Source organism: Camelina sativa, chromosome 18 (assembly GCF_000633955.1).
Source record: "Camelina sativa cultivar DH55 chromosome 18, Cs, whole genome shotgun sequence".
Lineage (NCBI taxonomy): Eukaryota > Viridiplantae > Streptophyta > Magnoliopsida > Brassicales > Brassicaceae > Camelina > Camelina sativa.
In genome coordinates this window covers 13,699,839-13,711,892 of record NC_025702.1, presented here as the reverse complement: position 1 = coordinate 13,711,892, position 12,054 = coordinate 13,699,839, and the positions used below count along the sequence as shown (strand labels likewise).

The 12,054-nt window shown below is 36.2% G+C and overlaps 3 protein-coding genes across 3 annotated transcripts; 2 read left to right on the top strand and 1 right to left on the bottom strand.

The window, feature by feature from the left end:
- On the top strand, positions 28–4,311 carry LOC104761482 (formin-like protein 5). Its single transcript, XM_010484569.2, has 6 exons — positions 28–204; positions 1,079–1,703; positions 1,799–2,420; positions 2,508–2,707; positions 2,785–3,020; positions 3,149–4,311. The coding sequence occupies exons 1-6, from the start codon at positions 28–30 to the stop codon at positions 4,004–4,006; spliced, it is 2,718 nt and encodes a 905-aa protein (XP_010482871.1). The 3' UTR covers positions 4,007–4,311.
- On the bottom strand, positions 4,700–5,888 carry LOC104761481 (histone H2A.6). Its single transcript, XM_010484568.2, has 2 exons — positions 5,590–5,888; positions 4,700–5,121 (listed from the first exon to the last, which is right to left on the bottom strand). Exons 1-2 carry the CDS (start codon positions 5,776–5,778, stop codon positions 4,918–4,920), a joined length of 393 nt encoding a protein of 130 aa, XP_010482870.1. The 5' UTR covers positions 5,779–5,888; the 3' UTR covers positions 4,700–4,917.
- On the top strand, positions 8,394–10,275 carry LOC104761480. The gene is made up of 2 exons (XM_010484567.1): positions 8,394–9,211; positions 9,497–10,275. Exons 1-2 carry the CDS (start codon positions 8,419–8,421, stop codon positions 10,138–10,140), a joined length of 1,437 nt encoding a protein of 478 aa, XP_010482869.1. The 5' UTR covers positions 8,394–8,418; the 3' UTR covers positions 10,141–10,275.

Genomic DNA, 12,054 nt, shown 5'->3' with positions numbered 1-12,054 from the left:
TATTAGATGAAATGAGAAACAAAAGATATGTTTGGAATGATTCGAGGAGGAATGGGTGATCAGAATTGCACTCGTTTAGTTTTGTGGTTGATTCTGCTTTCTGGGTTCTTGGTGGTTACCTTGGAAGAGAATGCAGAAAAAGATGAGACTTTTCGTAGTCAATTCATGGCTCCTCCATCAACAGGGCAGGTCAATACACAATTGGTAAGCCCTTTTGTGCTTTTCAAGTCTGTTTGATTCTTTTTTCTTTTTACATCATTTGTGATTGGGATTTATCTGAGAGAGCTTGATATGTAGAAGCTAGGAGATCCTGTAGCTCTGTAGTGTACTTTTGAGGGGAGAGTTGCGAGATATTAGCTGTTTCTTGCTGAAAGCTAGGTTTTAGAGACTGAATTTGCATTTTTTTTGGTTTTGTTTCATGTTCCCTGCAAGTATTATCCAGGTGTTTGAGAAAGAGATCATTACGAGATGCTTATATCCTTTCCTCCTATTTAAAGTCTATGGTTTTCGAATTTGTGTCAATCATGTATATTCTTAAAGCTAGATCTAATCAGTGGGGTATACATTTAGAGTGCATTTTGTTGCTGCTATAGCTTTCAGTTTATGCTTGTCGAGTTTCAGGTTTGTAGTGGGAGTCTCTCTTCTAAAGTAGTTTCAAGCCTTGGTTTCGGATATGTAGCTACGGTGTTCAAGTTAGGTAGATAAAATGTAATACCTAGAAAATCCTGTAGCTCTGTTGTAGACTTTATCCAGAGAGATAAAATGTAACATCTAGAAGATCCTGTAGCTCTGTTGTAGACTTTATCCAGAGAGATATGTGAGTCATATTCTTGCTGAAAGCGTTAGGTTTCGAGACTAAGACTGCGTTATTGGTTTTGGTTCATGTTTGCTATAACAAAAGTAAGATCATCTCAGAACGCTTACATTGTTTTCATCTTGCAAAATAGTTTGGATTCCCATTTGCAATTGTGCCTGGATTTATTAGTTGGCTGTCTCTTAGTTAATGCTATGATTTTCAGTTTTTTTCTTATAGCTTTTAAAACTGTTTGTCTCATGTCTTTCGTACAATGTTTGACAGGTAGAAACATCATGGTCGCAGCGTTGTTGGCAAGATTCAGATTGTGTGAAGGAAGCTGTCGCAGCATTCAATCTATGTTTTCCAGGTTTGGAGGATAATAAGGAACTATTTGGTTTGAATCACTCCCATCTAAAGCAGACTCTTCTTGATTGTATCCAAGAAAAAGGAAAGTTAAATGGTCATAACCCCAAGTATCTTGAGCTCCTATCATCTCTGGTTGATACTACTCCGAGGAGAAACCTAGCTACTAGACCAGGCTCTTCCCCTTCTCCTTCTCCTTCCCCTTCCCCTCCCCGTCCTCCTAAGCGTAATCCAGGCCCACCTACTCGATCAAGATCCCCACCTCCACGGAGATCATCTTTTCCCCCATCAAAATCTCCCCCTCCTCCTCCTGCTAAGAAAAACGTTTCTAAAACTCCAAAATCTGCACCTGTTTCACCTGCGAAAAAGAAAGAGGATCATCAGAAAACAATCATCATTGCTGTTGTTGTGACTGCAGTTTCTACGTTTTTGCTTGCTGCATTATTCTTCTTATGCTGCACCAGGGTTTGTGGAAATGGTTCAGGAGGCAGGAAAAATGATGAACGGCCTCTACTCAGTTTAAGCAGTAGCGATTACTCTGTTGGTAATAATAATATATCCACTTTCTCACGGTACTAATCTAACAAGAAATTTTGTTGAATATATAAAGATTTAAGTAGTTCTTTTTAACGTTTTCAGGTTCCTCCATTAACTATGGTGGTTCTGTTAAAGGAGAGAAGCCGGGTCATCAATCTTATAACATTTACTCAAACCAAGGAAAAATGTCATCATCTTTCGATGGAAGTAATTCAGACAATTCGGATTCGTTAGAAGAAAGGATGTCACAGGAAGGAATGCATAATAGTAGTATTACCAATCACGGGATGCCACCTTTGAAGCCTCCACCTGGAAGAACAGCTTCTGCACTTTCAGGGAAGTCTCTTTCTGGTAAAGTGGAGCCTCTTCCACCGGAACCACCCAAATTCTTTAAGGTATCCTCAAAAAAGGGTTCTGCTCCTCCTGCGCCAGCTCCAGCACCACCAATGCCATCTTCAGCTGGTCCTCCACGACCACCTCCTCCAGCTCCTCCACCTGGTTCTGGTGGGCCTAGGCCGCCACCTCCTCCTGGACTTAAAGGACCACGTCCACCTCCACCGATGAGTCTGGGCCCAAAAGCACCCCGACCAGCTTCTGGGCCAGCAAAGGCATCAGAGGATGATGGTCCCTCCAAAACAAAGCTGAAGCCATTTTTCTGGGATAAAGTTCAAGCAAACCCAGAACATTCAATGGTTTGGAATGATATAAGATCAGGATCCTTTCAGTGAGTAAACTTGCTAGCTTTTTTCCCCAATATTCTATAACTTTCATACAGTAACTGAATACAACTTATTTTATGATGCTTTTCCAGGTTCAATGAAGAGATGATAGAGTCGTTATTCGGATATGCAGCAGCAGACAAGAATAAAAACGACAAGAAGGGGTCCTCTGGACAAGTTACTTTACCTCAGTTTATTCAGATTCTGGAACCAAAGAAAGGACAAAATCTGTCAATTCTTTTGCGTGCTTTGAATGCGACAACAGAAGAAGTGTGTGATGCACTTCGCGAAGGTAACCTTCTTTTCCTTCATTTTTTCTAGGTGGAACATTGCCCCATGTGTTCTCTAACATAATCTTCGTTGAATTAGGAAATGAGCTTCCTGTAGAATTCATTCAGACTCTGTTAAAGATGGCACCAACACCAGAAGAAGAACTAAAGCTTAGATTATACTGTGGTGAAATAGCTCAACTGGGAACCGCTGAACGATTCCTGAAAGCAGTCGTTGATATCCCTTTCGCTTTCAAGCGTCTAGAGGCACTTCTATTTATGTGTACACTCCATGAAGAAATGGCCTTTGTTAAAGAATCATTTCAGACATTAGAGGTACGTTTCCTAATCGTTAACAAAAACTATGTTCTGGAAAGGAAAACAGATTACAGAGTTTCTTAGTCTTTCTCAAATATTTTACTTCTTCTCCAATCTAAATGCATCTTCTTTTGTGTATATGAAAGGTTGCTTGTAAAGAACTTAGGGGAAGTCGGCTGTTCCTGAAGCTCTTAGAGGCCGTTCTCAAGACGGGAAACCGAATGAATGATGGTACATTCAGGGGTGGTGCTCAAGCTTTCAAGCTGGACACTCTTTTAAAATTAGCAGACGTCAAGGGCACTGATGGGAAAACAACGCTCCTCCAGTTCGTTGTTCAAGAGATAATTAGGACTGAAGGTTTAAGAGCGGCTCGTACTATCAGAGAGAGCCAAAGCTTCTCAAGTGTTAAAACAGAGGATCTTTTAGCCGAGGAAACCACTGAAGAGGCAGAAGAGAATTACCGTAATCTTGGACTTCAGAAAGTTTCAGGGTTGAGCAGTGAGCTTGAAAATGTAAAGAAATCTGCAAACATAGATGCTGATGGTTTAACAGGGACTGTTCTTAAAATGGGTCATGCTTTGTCGAAAGCTCGGGACTTTGTCAACTCTGAGATGAAGAGTTCAGGCGAGGAAAGTGGGTTTCGTGAAGCGCTAGAAGATTTTATTCAAAATGCTGAAGGTAGCATCGTGTCAGTGATCGAAGAAGAGAAGAGAATAATGGCTTTGGTGAAAAGTACAGGGGACTATTTCCATGGCAAAGCTGGAAAAGATGAAGGGTTGCGTTTGTTTGTGATTGTGCGTGATTTTTTGATAATCTTAGATAAGTCCTGCAAAGAAGTCAGAGAGGCACGAGGAAGACCCGTAAGGATGGCCAGAAAACAGGGCTCTACAGCCTCATCTGCTTCTGAAACTCCAAGACAACCACTTTCAGTAGATCCTAGGCAGAAGCTGTTTCCAGCTATTTCAGAGAGACGCATGGATCAGTCTAGTTCAGATTCAGACTAAAATATTTACAAATCTCTGGTTTTGCAACATGTTAGGACATAAATCCTCTGCGGTTTTGCTGAGAGCTTCTGAAGATGTTTTTTTTCTGCTGGGAGTGGAATGGCATTAACTCACATAGATGTCAGGTTTTAGTCAGTGATGATCAGATGAACAAACACAAAGGAAGCATTTGGAGTTGTTGACTTACACTGTCACTCTCTTTTCCTTGTACTGACATTTTCTACTTTAGTTTTAGAAAACACACATCATTTTGTTTTCTTCTTAAATCTTGTTGTGCCATAGAATAGTAATCCTTTTTCTGTTTACTGTTGTAATATAACTATCAATAACGTTTATATATATATATATATATATTTTTTTTTTTAATTGCAACCAAAGCAACCCAATTTCTAAATCCAAAAGTACCAAGAGTTCCTTGTTGCAGAAAGAGACGAGTTTATCTTTGATCACAAATGATTTGTAAAACTCGTTTAGACAAGAAACTCTCAAACTCAACTATGTAAATAATACTGAAACAAGATGTCCAAAACAAAGCCCCTTAACAACTGATAGAAAACAAAAGCACTAGGCCATTAGCTAGTTGTTGTTTCTATTGAATCAGAAGCGAAATAGAACAAAAGAGTCAGCAAGACATATTAGACCATCAGGATTACTTGTAACACTCGTTTGGAAGCAAGAAACACTCGAACTCAATTATGTAAAATAATATTCTGAGACTTTTGATATATTCACAAAGAAACTGAAACAAGATGTCCAAAACAAAGCCCCTACTAAACAACTGACATAAAACAAAAGAACCTAAACAAAAAGCACTAGCTAGTTATTGTGTTTATTCAATTCAGAAGCGAAACAGAACAAAAGGAGTCAGCAAGACGTGTTTCTTCTATATCATCCTTGTGTTTTGAGAATCTCTAATCTTCCTGAGGCTTTGAAGGTCCAGACTTCTTAGGGAGAAGAAGATTGTGGATATTAGGCATCACTCCTCCGTTAGCAATCGTCACATCTCCAAGAAGCTTGCTTAGCTCCTCATCGTTTCTCACAGCGAGCTGAATGTGACGAGGAACAATACGTGTCTTCTTGTTATCTCTTGCTGCGTTCCCAGCGAGTTCAAGAACCTAACGAGAATGATTTTAAAACACCTCAATTTCAGTTTCAAACACAAAGCCATTAACGACCCCAAGACGATTAAACACTCCCAATTCAAGAAAAAAAAAAACTCAAATGATCAAAATACCCAAAAAATGAGAACTTTAACAAACAAATCAGATTAGATTCCATATTAGATCAAATTCTATGCACACAGTTGCAGAAAGTACAAAAATTTCGATTTTAGACTAATCAAATACACACAAAAGTATGTTCATTTAAAATCAATTTAAACACCAATCTAAACAAAAATTGAGAAATATATGTAAAATTTTACAACTTCAACTAAAATTCCCCAATTTCTGAAACTTCAAGAACCCTAGATTCGTCTTGTAAAACAAAAAAAAATAAATAGTCACGCAAAAACAGAGGAAGCCCTGATAAAAATATAGGTAAAGGGAATGAGAAAGAGATTGGGAAAAGAAAAATAAAGTAACCTCGGCGGCCAAATACTCGAGAACGGCGGCGAGATAAACAGGAGCACCAGCACCAACACGTTCGGCGTATTTACCAGCTTTCAAGAAACGAGCGATACGACCCACAGGGAATTGAAGCCCAGCTTTGCTACTCCGAGACGTTGCTTTCTTCGCCGCACCGGATCCTAGTGTTTTCCCACGACCCGCCATTTTTTTCTCAACAAACTGACTAACCAAAGGAGCTCTCTCTCTTTTTCTTTCTTTCTTTTTTTTCTTTCAGCGCAAAAATCGAATTTTTTCTCTTGACGAATTAAACAAAGAAGAATATATATGTGTTGGATAATAAAGTTGTCAACCAATAAGAACAGAGTACGCGGATCGAAGATGTATTAGCCGTTGATTGAAACTAAATCAATGGCTGCGATCTGTTGCACCGCTTCACTTTTTCTTGTTGGTTTCATTTTGGACGAGGGAATTTCCAAATTGTTTTAACGTGGAGTAATAATTCGATTTATTTCTATTGGATAGTATATTATGGGCTGGTGAATGATATAAATGGGCCGTGTATGGGTTTAGCGTAATGATTTTATGTAGTAAAAACTAATTTTTCTACTAATGTGGTGTTTTTATAAGCTTTTGTTGTACATACATCACCAATTTTAACCATTATTAAGTTTTGATCACTACTAGGTTACTTTGATGAATTACTGTAAACGTCATCCTAAGAAAATGTTAAAGTAAAGGGTGATCGACGTTAAAACGACGTCAAACACATTTTGACTTTTTTTTTTTGTTTATTTTCCTTTTTTTTTTAATTCAATATTTGGTTTTAATTTAGTCTTACATGTCATGTTTTTATTGGTTAACAATAGAGGGGGTGAACCTAAGTATTGTTCAAATAAAATTTAGTATGAAACTATAATGTGCACCTAATAAATTTTCCATACTTAGTAGTAGATGCAAGTCACACGATATTAAGATATGTGAAAGCTTGATTGGGGCAGACCAGTCAATGTGGTGTGGTCGGAATGATGGTCCTGTTAGGTTTTAGGTTTTACGGCAAAAACTGGGAAACCCAGAAGGACATATCTATCTATCTATCAATTGTGTTTTTCAAAATTCAATTTTTCTAAAATTTAATGTTCCTTTCGTTTAAAATTCAATATGGCCATAACGACACCCACACCTAACTTCATTTATCTACCACCCTTTGCGATATCTACAAGTCAATATTAAATGCAGTTTGAAAGTTTGACAAAAATATACTATAACTTCTCATTTTAAAAATTTTTATTTTGATCCTTAACAATCATGTTATTGTCATCCATTACAAAAACTTTAATTTTCTAAAATTCTTATTCTTTTCTTCCTCTTGTGAAAAAAAAAAACTGATCTTTCAAGAGTATAGTATTTACTTACTAGAATGATAAAAGTTACATGGTATATTTTAGTCGTAAATTTTTTTAAAAATTTTGTGCAAATATTATCTGAAGTTTCAAATGATCTTTTTTTTTTGTCTTCAATATTTAATGTACATAATTTTTGTTTGTCTTAAAGATAATGTACATATTGATGATTACTGTAAATTGATTAGTAGTATATTCCAAGAAATGTCAGAACGCTTCATTTGCTATTGTGGGAGGGCTTTTAAAAGTGAATTGACAGATGCAAGCGGAAAGAAGTGAGTTGATGAATTGAAATCAATGTTCTTTTTTTTTCTTTTCAATTTATTCAAAACTTAGCTCCTATAGCTAACTTTCGTTTAGTTGTCTGAACAACAATATGTTATCATTATTACTTGGATGAACTTAGTTATGATAAGTGAGTGAATACATAGTTCTAGCCTGACTAGGTTTCGGACATCGTAGAAAGCTTTGTAAAAATATCAGATTCGTCAATTATGACATTTGTTTATTTACGACTAATCGTAGTCTTTTCTTGTTTTTGGAACAAACTTTACCGTAGTCTTTTACTACAATTCGTAGAATCTCACCGGTGAACTTTGCCCACTAACACACTCATTGATTGACGATTGTATTAACTGTAATTAAATTTTGTAAGAGACAGTTTAAGGGAAATTCCAAAATTTTGGAGATATGAATTCTCTACACGGTAAGTAATTATAGTAAAAAAATCTTTTGATATATCTTTAAAAATAATTAAACTTATTGAATTCATTACGATTTATGGTTAACATTCATCCTCTTAATGAATGCAAAGTTCATGAAATTTAGATTGTTTTTTTTTTTTTTTTTTTTGAATGAATGCATCAAACTGTAACCAGAATAGAGACTCCATCACTCCAATATTCAGTTTAACGAATAAAAAGACTAATTAGAATAATACAAGAAAATGAGTATACTATTTCATGATTCATGATTTATGAACATAAACATGAAAACATGAACAGGTGTTGGGTGACTTGTGAAGTCTTTTTAGTTTTTTTCTTTTTACACTTTATAAGATTCGCAAAAACAGTAAATGAAACAAACATTCTCTCGTGTTATTACATCGGTGAGTTGAGTCTAGTGAGACATTATAGACCATCCTTTAGATTCATATGCACGTACATGCCTTCTTATAAAAATACTAAAACCAAATTAATATTTTCACATATCTCATTTAATAATTTTAACTGTATACTAGATTACTAGTACAAGTCAAAAACTTCACTTGCCTATTTTGCTTCTTCTACTTCTTCATTAATATTTTCATTTATATTTATTATCATAGTACCAATTCCAAAATAAAAATCCCCAAATTTTTTAAGAAGAAGATAGAGAGAGAGAGAGAGAGAGAGAGAGAGAGAGAGAGAGAGAGAGAGAGAGATATCCAAACAAACAAAGAACAATGGAAGATTCAAGTAGAAAAAGCCAAAAGAAGAAGAAGAAGAACAAGAACATCCCAACTGTTTGGTTCTCACTCAAGAAGTCTCTCCACTGCAAATCCGAACCATCTGATGTCCACGATCCTACTAAACCATCCACTACCAGTAATAATACCAAACAACAACAACAACACCTCTCCACCATCTCCACCAAGAGAAACTCCAGCATCGGAGGCGCCGCCGTGTGCGGTGGTGGCTTATCAGGATGTTCAAGATCGATAGCGAATCTCAAAGACGTAATCCATGGAAGCAAAAGACATTTCGATAGACCACCACCAACTAGTAGTCCTCGTTCTATGGGAAGCAATGAGTTTCTCAATCCCATTACTCATGAAGTTATCCTTAGTAACTCAACTTGCGAGTTTAAGATCACTGGTGTTGGAGGAGACATGGCTGCTTCACCTGCCGGAGCAGCAGATTCCAATGGTGGCGGCGGCGGTGGAGGAGGGAATGGTCGGTCAACGACTTATGTGGGTATGTTGAGACCAGGTACACCGATGCATTATCTTAACCGCTCAGCATCTCACCGGAGCCAAACAAAAAAAGGATCTTCTGCTCTGTCCGAGAGAGACAGAGGAGGAGGAGGAGGAGGAGGAGGAGAAAGGTTTCATACAAACAGGAGAGTTTCATTAGAGATGAACAGAGACTCTCCCGTTAATGGAAGCAACTCGAACTCCTCTGTTTCTTGTCATAAATGTGGTGAACAGTTCAATAAACTTGAAGCTGCTGAAGCTCATCATCTCTCTAAACACGCCGGTACGTATTCCAAAGTTCGAGTCTTTGTTTTTCAATCTTCACAATCGAAACTATGCAATTTGGGTTTCAGAATTACAAAAAGTTTCCAACTTTAGGAGAAAAAAGTTCTTAAAAATCTCAACTTTATCGACAAAACAGAGTTTTACAAATCCAAATTTCGAATTTCATAACCGAATGATGCAGTTAGGTAATAAAGATCTCAACTTTATCAAAAAGATTGGATTTTGATTATGCAATTAGGTTAAAAAGGTTGTTAATTTGATCTAATCTTCATCCAAATTGCAGTATCAGAGCTAGTAGAAGGAGACTCATCAAGAAAGATAGTGGAGATAATATGCAGAACGAGCTGGTTAAAATCAGAGAACCAATGTGGAAGAATCGATCGAGTATTAAAAGTTCACAATATGCAAAAGACATTAGCTAGATTCGAAGAATACAGAGAGACAGTTAAAATCAGAGCGAGCAAACTTCAGAAGAAGCATCCGAGATGTCTAGCTGATGGGAACGAGCTGCTTAGGTTCCACGGTACCACAGTGGCTTGTGGTTTAGGTATAAACGGGTCAACGAGTATATGCACGGCGGATAAGTGTAGTGTTTGTCGGATTATAAGAAACGGGTTCTCGGCGAAACGAGAGGAGAAGAACAATGGGATTGGTGTGTTCACGGCTTCGACTAGTGGGAGAGCGTTTGAGTCGATTTTGGTTAACGGTGGAGATGTTGATCGGACGGTGAGGAAAGTGTTGATTGTTTGTAGGGTTATTGCCGGGAGAGTGCATAGGCCGGTGGAGAATGTGGAGGAGATGAATGGGTTGATGAGTGGGTTTGATTCATTGGCTGGTAAAGTTGGTTTGTATACAAATGTGGAGGAGCTTTATTTGCTTAATCCTAAAGCTTTGCTTCCTTGCTTTGTGGTCATTTGCAAACCCTAAAAATATTAGTGTTTTTTTGTTTTGTTTTGGTCTTTTGAGGGAAGAGTGAATTGTTATTTTTGTTGATAAATTTGTTTATCGTTATGATGAGAATTGAAATCAATAGAGTTTGGAATGTAGTTTTTAATTCTTACTTCTAATTATGTTGCATGTTGAAATGCGGAAGAGTGAGAATTTGGTTTCACGGGTGGCCTGTTGGTAAAAAGTGCTACTACTAAAGGCCAAATTTTTTATTAAGTAACAAAAAGTTAATTGAAAATGAAATAACAGAAATATTATTTTTCTTGACGACGAGAAAACCTTTTCAAAATTTTGGAACATGTTTCTTGAGAGCATGTCTTAAACAAACTATAATGAGAGCATGTTTAGCTGAATTCGTGTCAGAGTTAGATGCAGAGTCGAGTCGAGGTAGTCGAGGGATCTTGTTGAAATAGCGTTAATGAGTTGAGAGAAATCAGTTTCCACTCTAAATGTTTTGATTCGCATCTCTATAGCTTCACACTTCAAATAGAGCTTAACCAATTCATCCACTATGTCAATGGTCTCCATTGTTCCTTTTTAAGTAATTGATTAAGTAACATGTTTTTCACCATTTGCCCTTTCACATTGTTCCTTTTTTATTCATTATTTACGAAAATATATGAATATATGAATTAACCACATTAATATTATCGTTCAAACTTAAACTTTGTATTCAAAATATTTTTCACCATCTATAACCAAAAAAAACATTATTGTTATCTTTTGCTTCAATTTTTTTTTGGGAGCTATCCCCTTTTAGTCATAGATTACGTCCAACATTGTTTCATATAAAAGGCAGGGCAAATAAGAACAAAAATAACATTAATGGTGATTAGGCATTTTGTTAAAACGAAAAAAGTAAATGGTCCTTAGGATTCATAATGGCAGCGAGACAAAGCTTACGTCAAAGGTGGCGACAAAATTCTATCCCATGCAAAAACTTATTTGGAGCTTTAAATTTATCTATCTGCAAAAGCCACCCACTCATAATTATCCCCTGAGAAAATGAAAAAAAAATCTGAATCTCTCTGAGCCCAATAAATTTCAAATCTTGAACTTTCGAATTTTGAAAAATATATATAAGTCGATAGTTATATCTAGGGCTCTGCCAAATATTTGTGATATACATATTTAACGATCTTAAAACTATAGTAGGAGTATATTATTTGTTTTGTCAGAAAAAAAAACTAATGTTTGTAAAAGAAGGAACAATGATTATATTGAAAACTAAAGATAATTGTGTTAATATTCAACTTTTTGTATTAAGTTTCTTTTTTCCCCCATTTTGTATTAAGTTTCGTATATTGTATACATAATAATTAAGTGGATTCCTGAACACCGTACGTATATTGTAGATTTGGGGAATATGAATCGTAAATGTGCTAATCCACAGAACAAAACAATCAAAATTTGGATATTTTTGTATGAGATATATAAGAATATAACTATATATTGGAATGAATGACAACGAGGCCTGATATGGACAGTGTATCTACTTCAACCTAAGTAACGGTGGGATCACACCACATGACATCTCTCGAAACCAATTAATTTTGATTTTGATTTTTCAGTCGACAACAATCTTCTTTCATTTGGTCAGAATTCAGAAACACTCGACAACAATCTATGTCGTCATATTTCCGGATCTTTTTTATATAATGACCGAAATGTAATCCACTTATAACTCGTCTACTACGGCTCGAAGTATATATGTGACATATAGAAAATAATATATATAGTTAGACATTTTAAATGATAGTCTAAATATTTGGTGTTATGTTTTAAGTTACTCTTTTGACATATTATTCTATTCGTAGTTGCGGCCATTATGTAAACCTACAACTACAAGTAACCATGCGTTCCTAATTAGGTATGAAGAAACAGTGCATCAAT

What these genes read in the sequence shown, in the direction of transcription:
- LOC104761482 (XM_010484569.2), top strand. Translation starts at nt 28, where the DNA reads ATGTTTGGAATGATTCGAGGAGGAATGGGTGATCAGAATTGCACTCGT. An exon ending in GGCAGGTCAATACACAATTG is followed by an intron (nt 205 to 1,078) that starts GTAAGCCCTTTT and finishes AATGTTTGACAG; the next exon opens with GTAGAAACATCATGGTCGCA. An exon ending in ATAAGATCAGGATCCTTTCA is followed by an intron (nt 2,421 to 2,507) that starts GTGAGTAAACTT and finishes ATGCTTTTCCAG; the next exon opens with GTTCAATGAAGAGATGATAG.
- LOC104761480 (XM_010484567.1), top strand. Translation starts at nt 8,419, where the DNA reads ATGGAAGATTCAAGTAGAAAAAGCCAAAAGAAGAAGAAGAAGAACAAG. An exon ending in TCATCTCTCTAAACACGCCG is followed by an intron (nt 9,212 to 9,496) that starts GTACGTATTCCA and finishes TCCAAATTGCAG; the next exon opens with TATCAGAGCTAGTAGAAGGA.
- LOC104761481 (XM_010484568.2), bottom strand. Translation starts at nt 5,778, where the DNA reads ATGGCGGGTCGTGGGAAAACACTAGGATCCGGTGCGGCGAAGAAAGCA. An exon ending in TCGAGTATTTGGCCGCCGAG is followed by an intron (nt 5,122 to 5,589) that starts GTTACTTTATTT and finishes CATTCTCGTTAG; the next exon opens with GTTCTTGAACTCGCTGGGAA.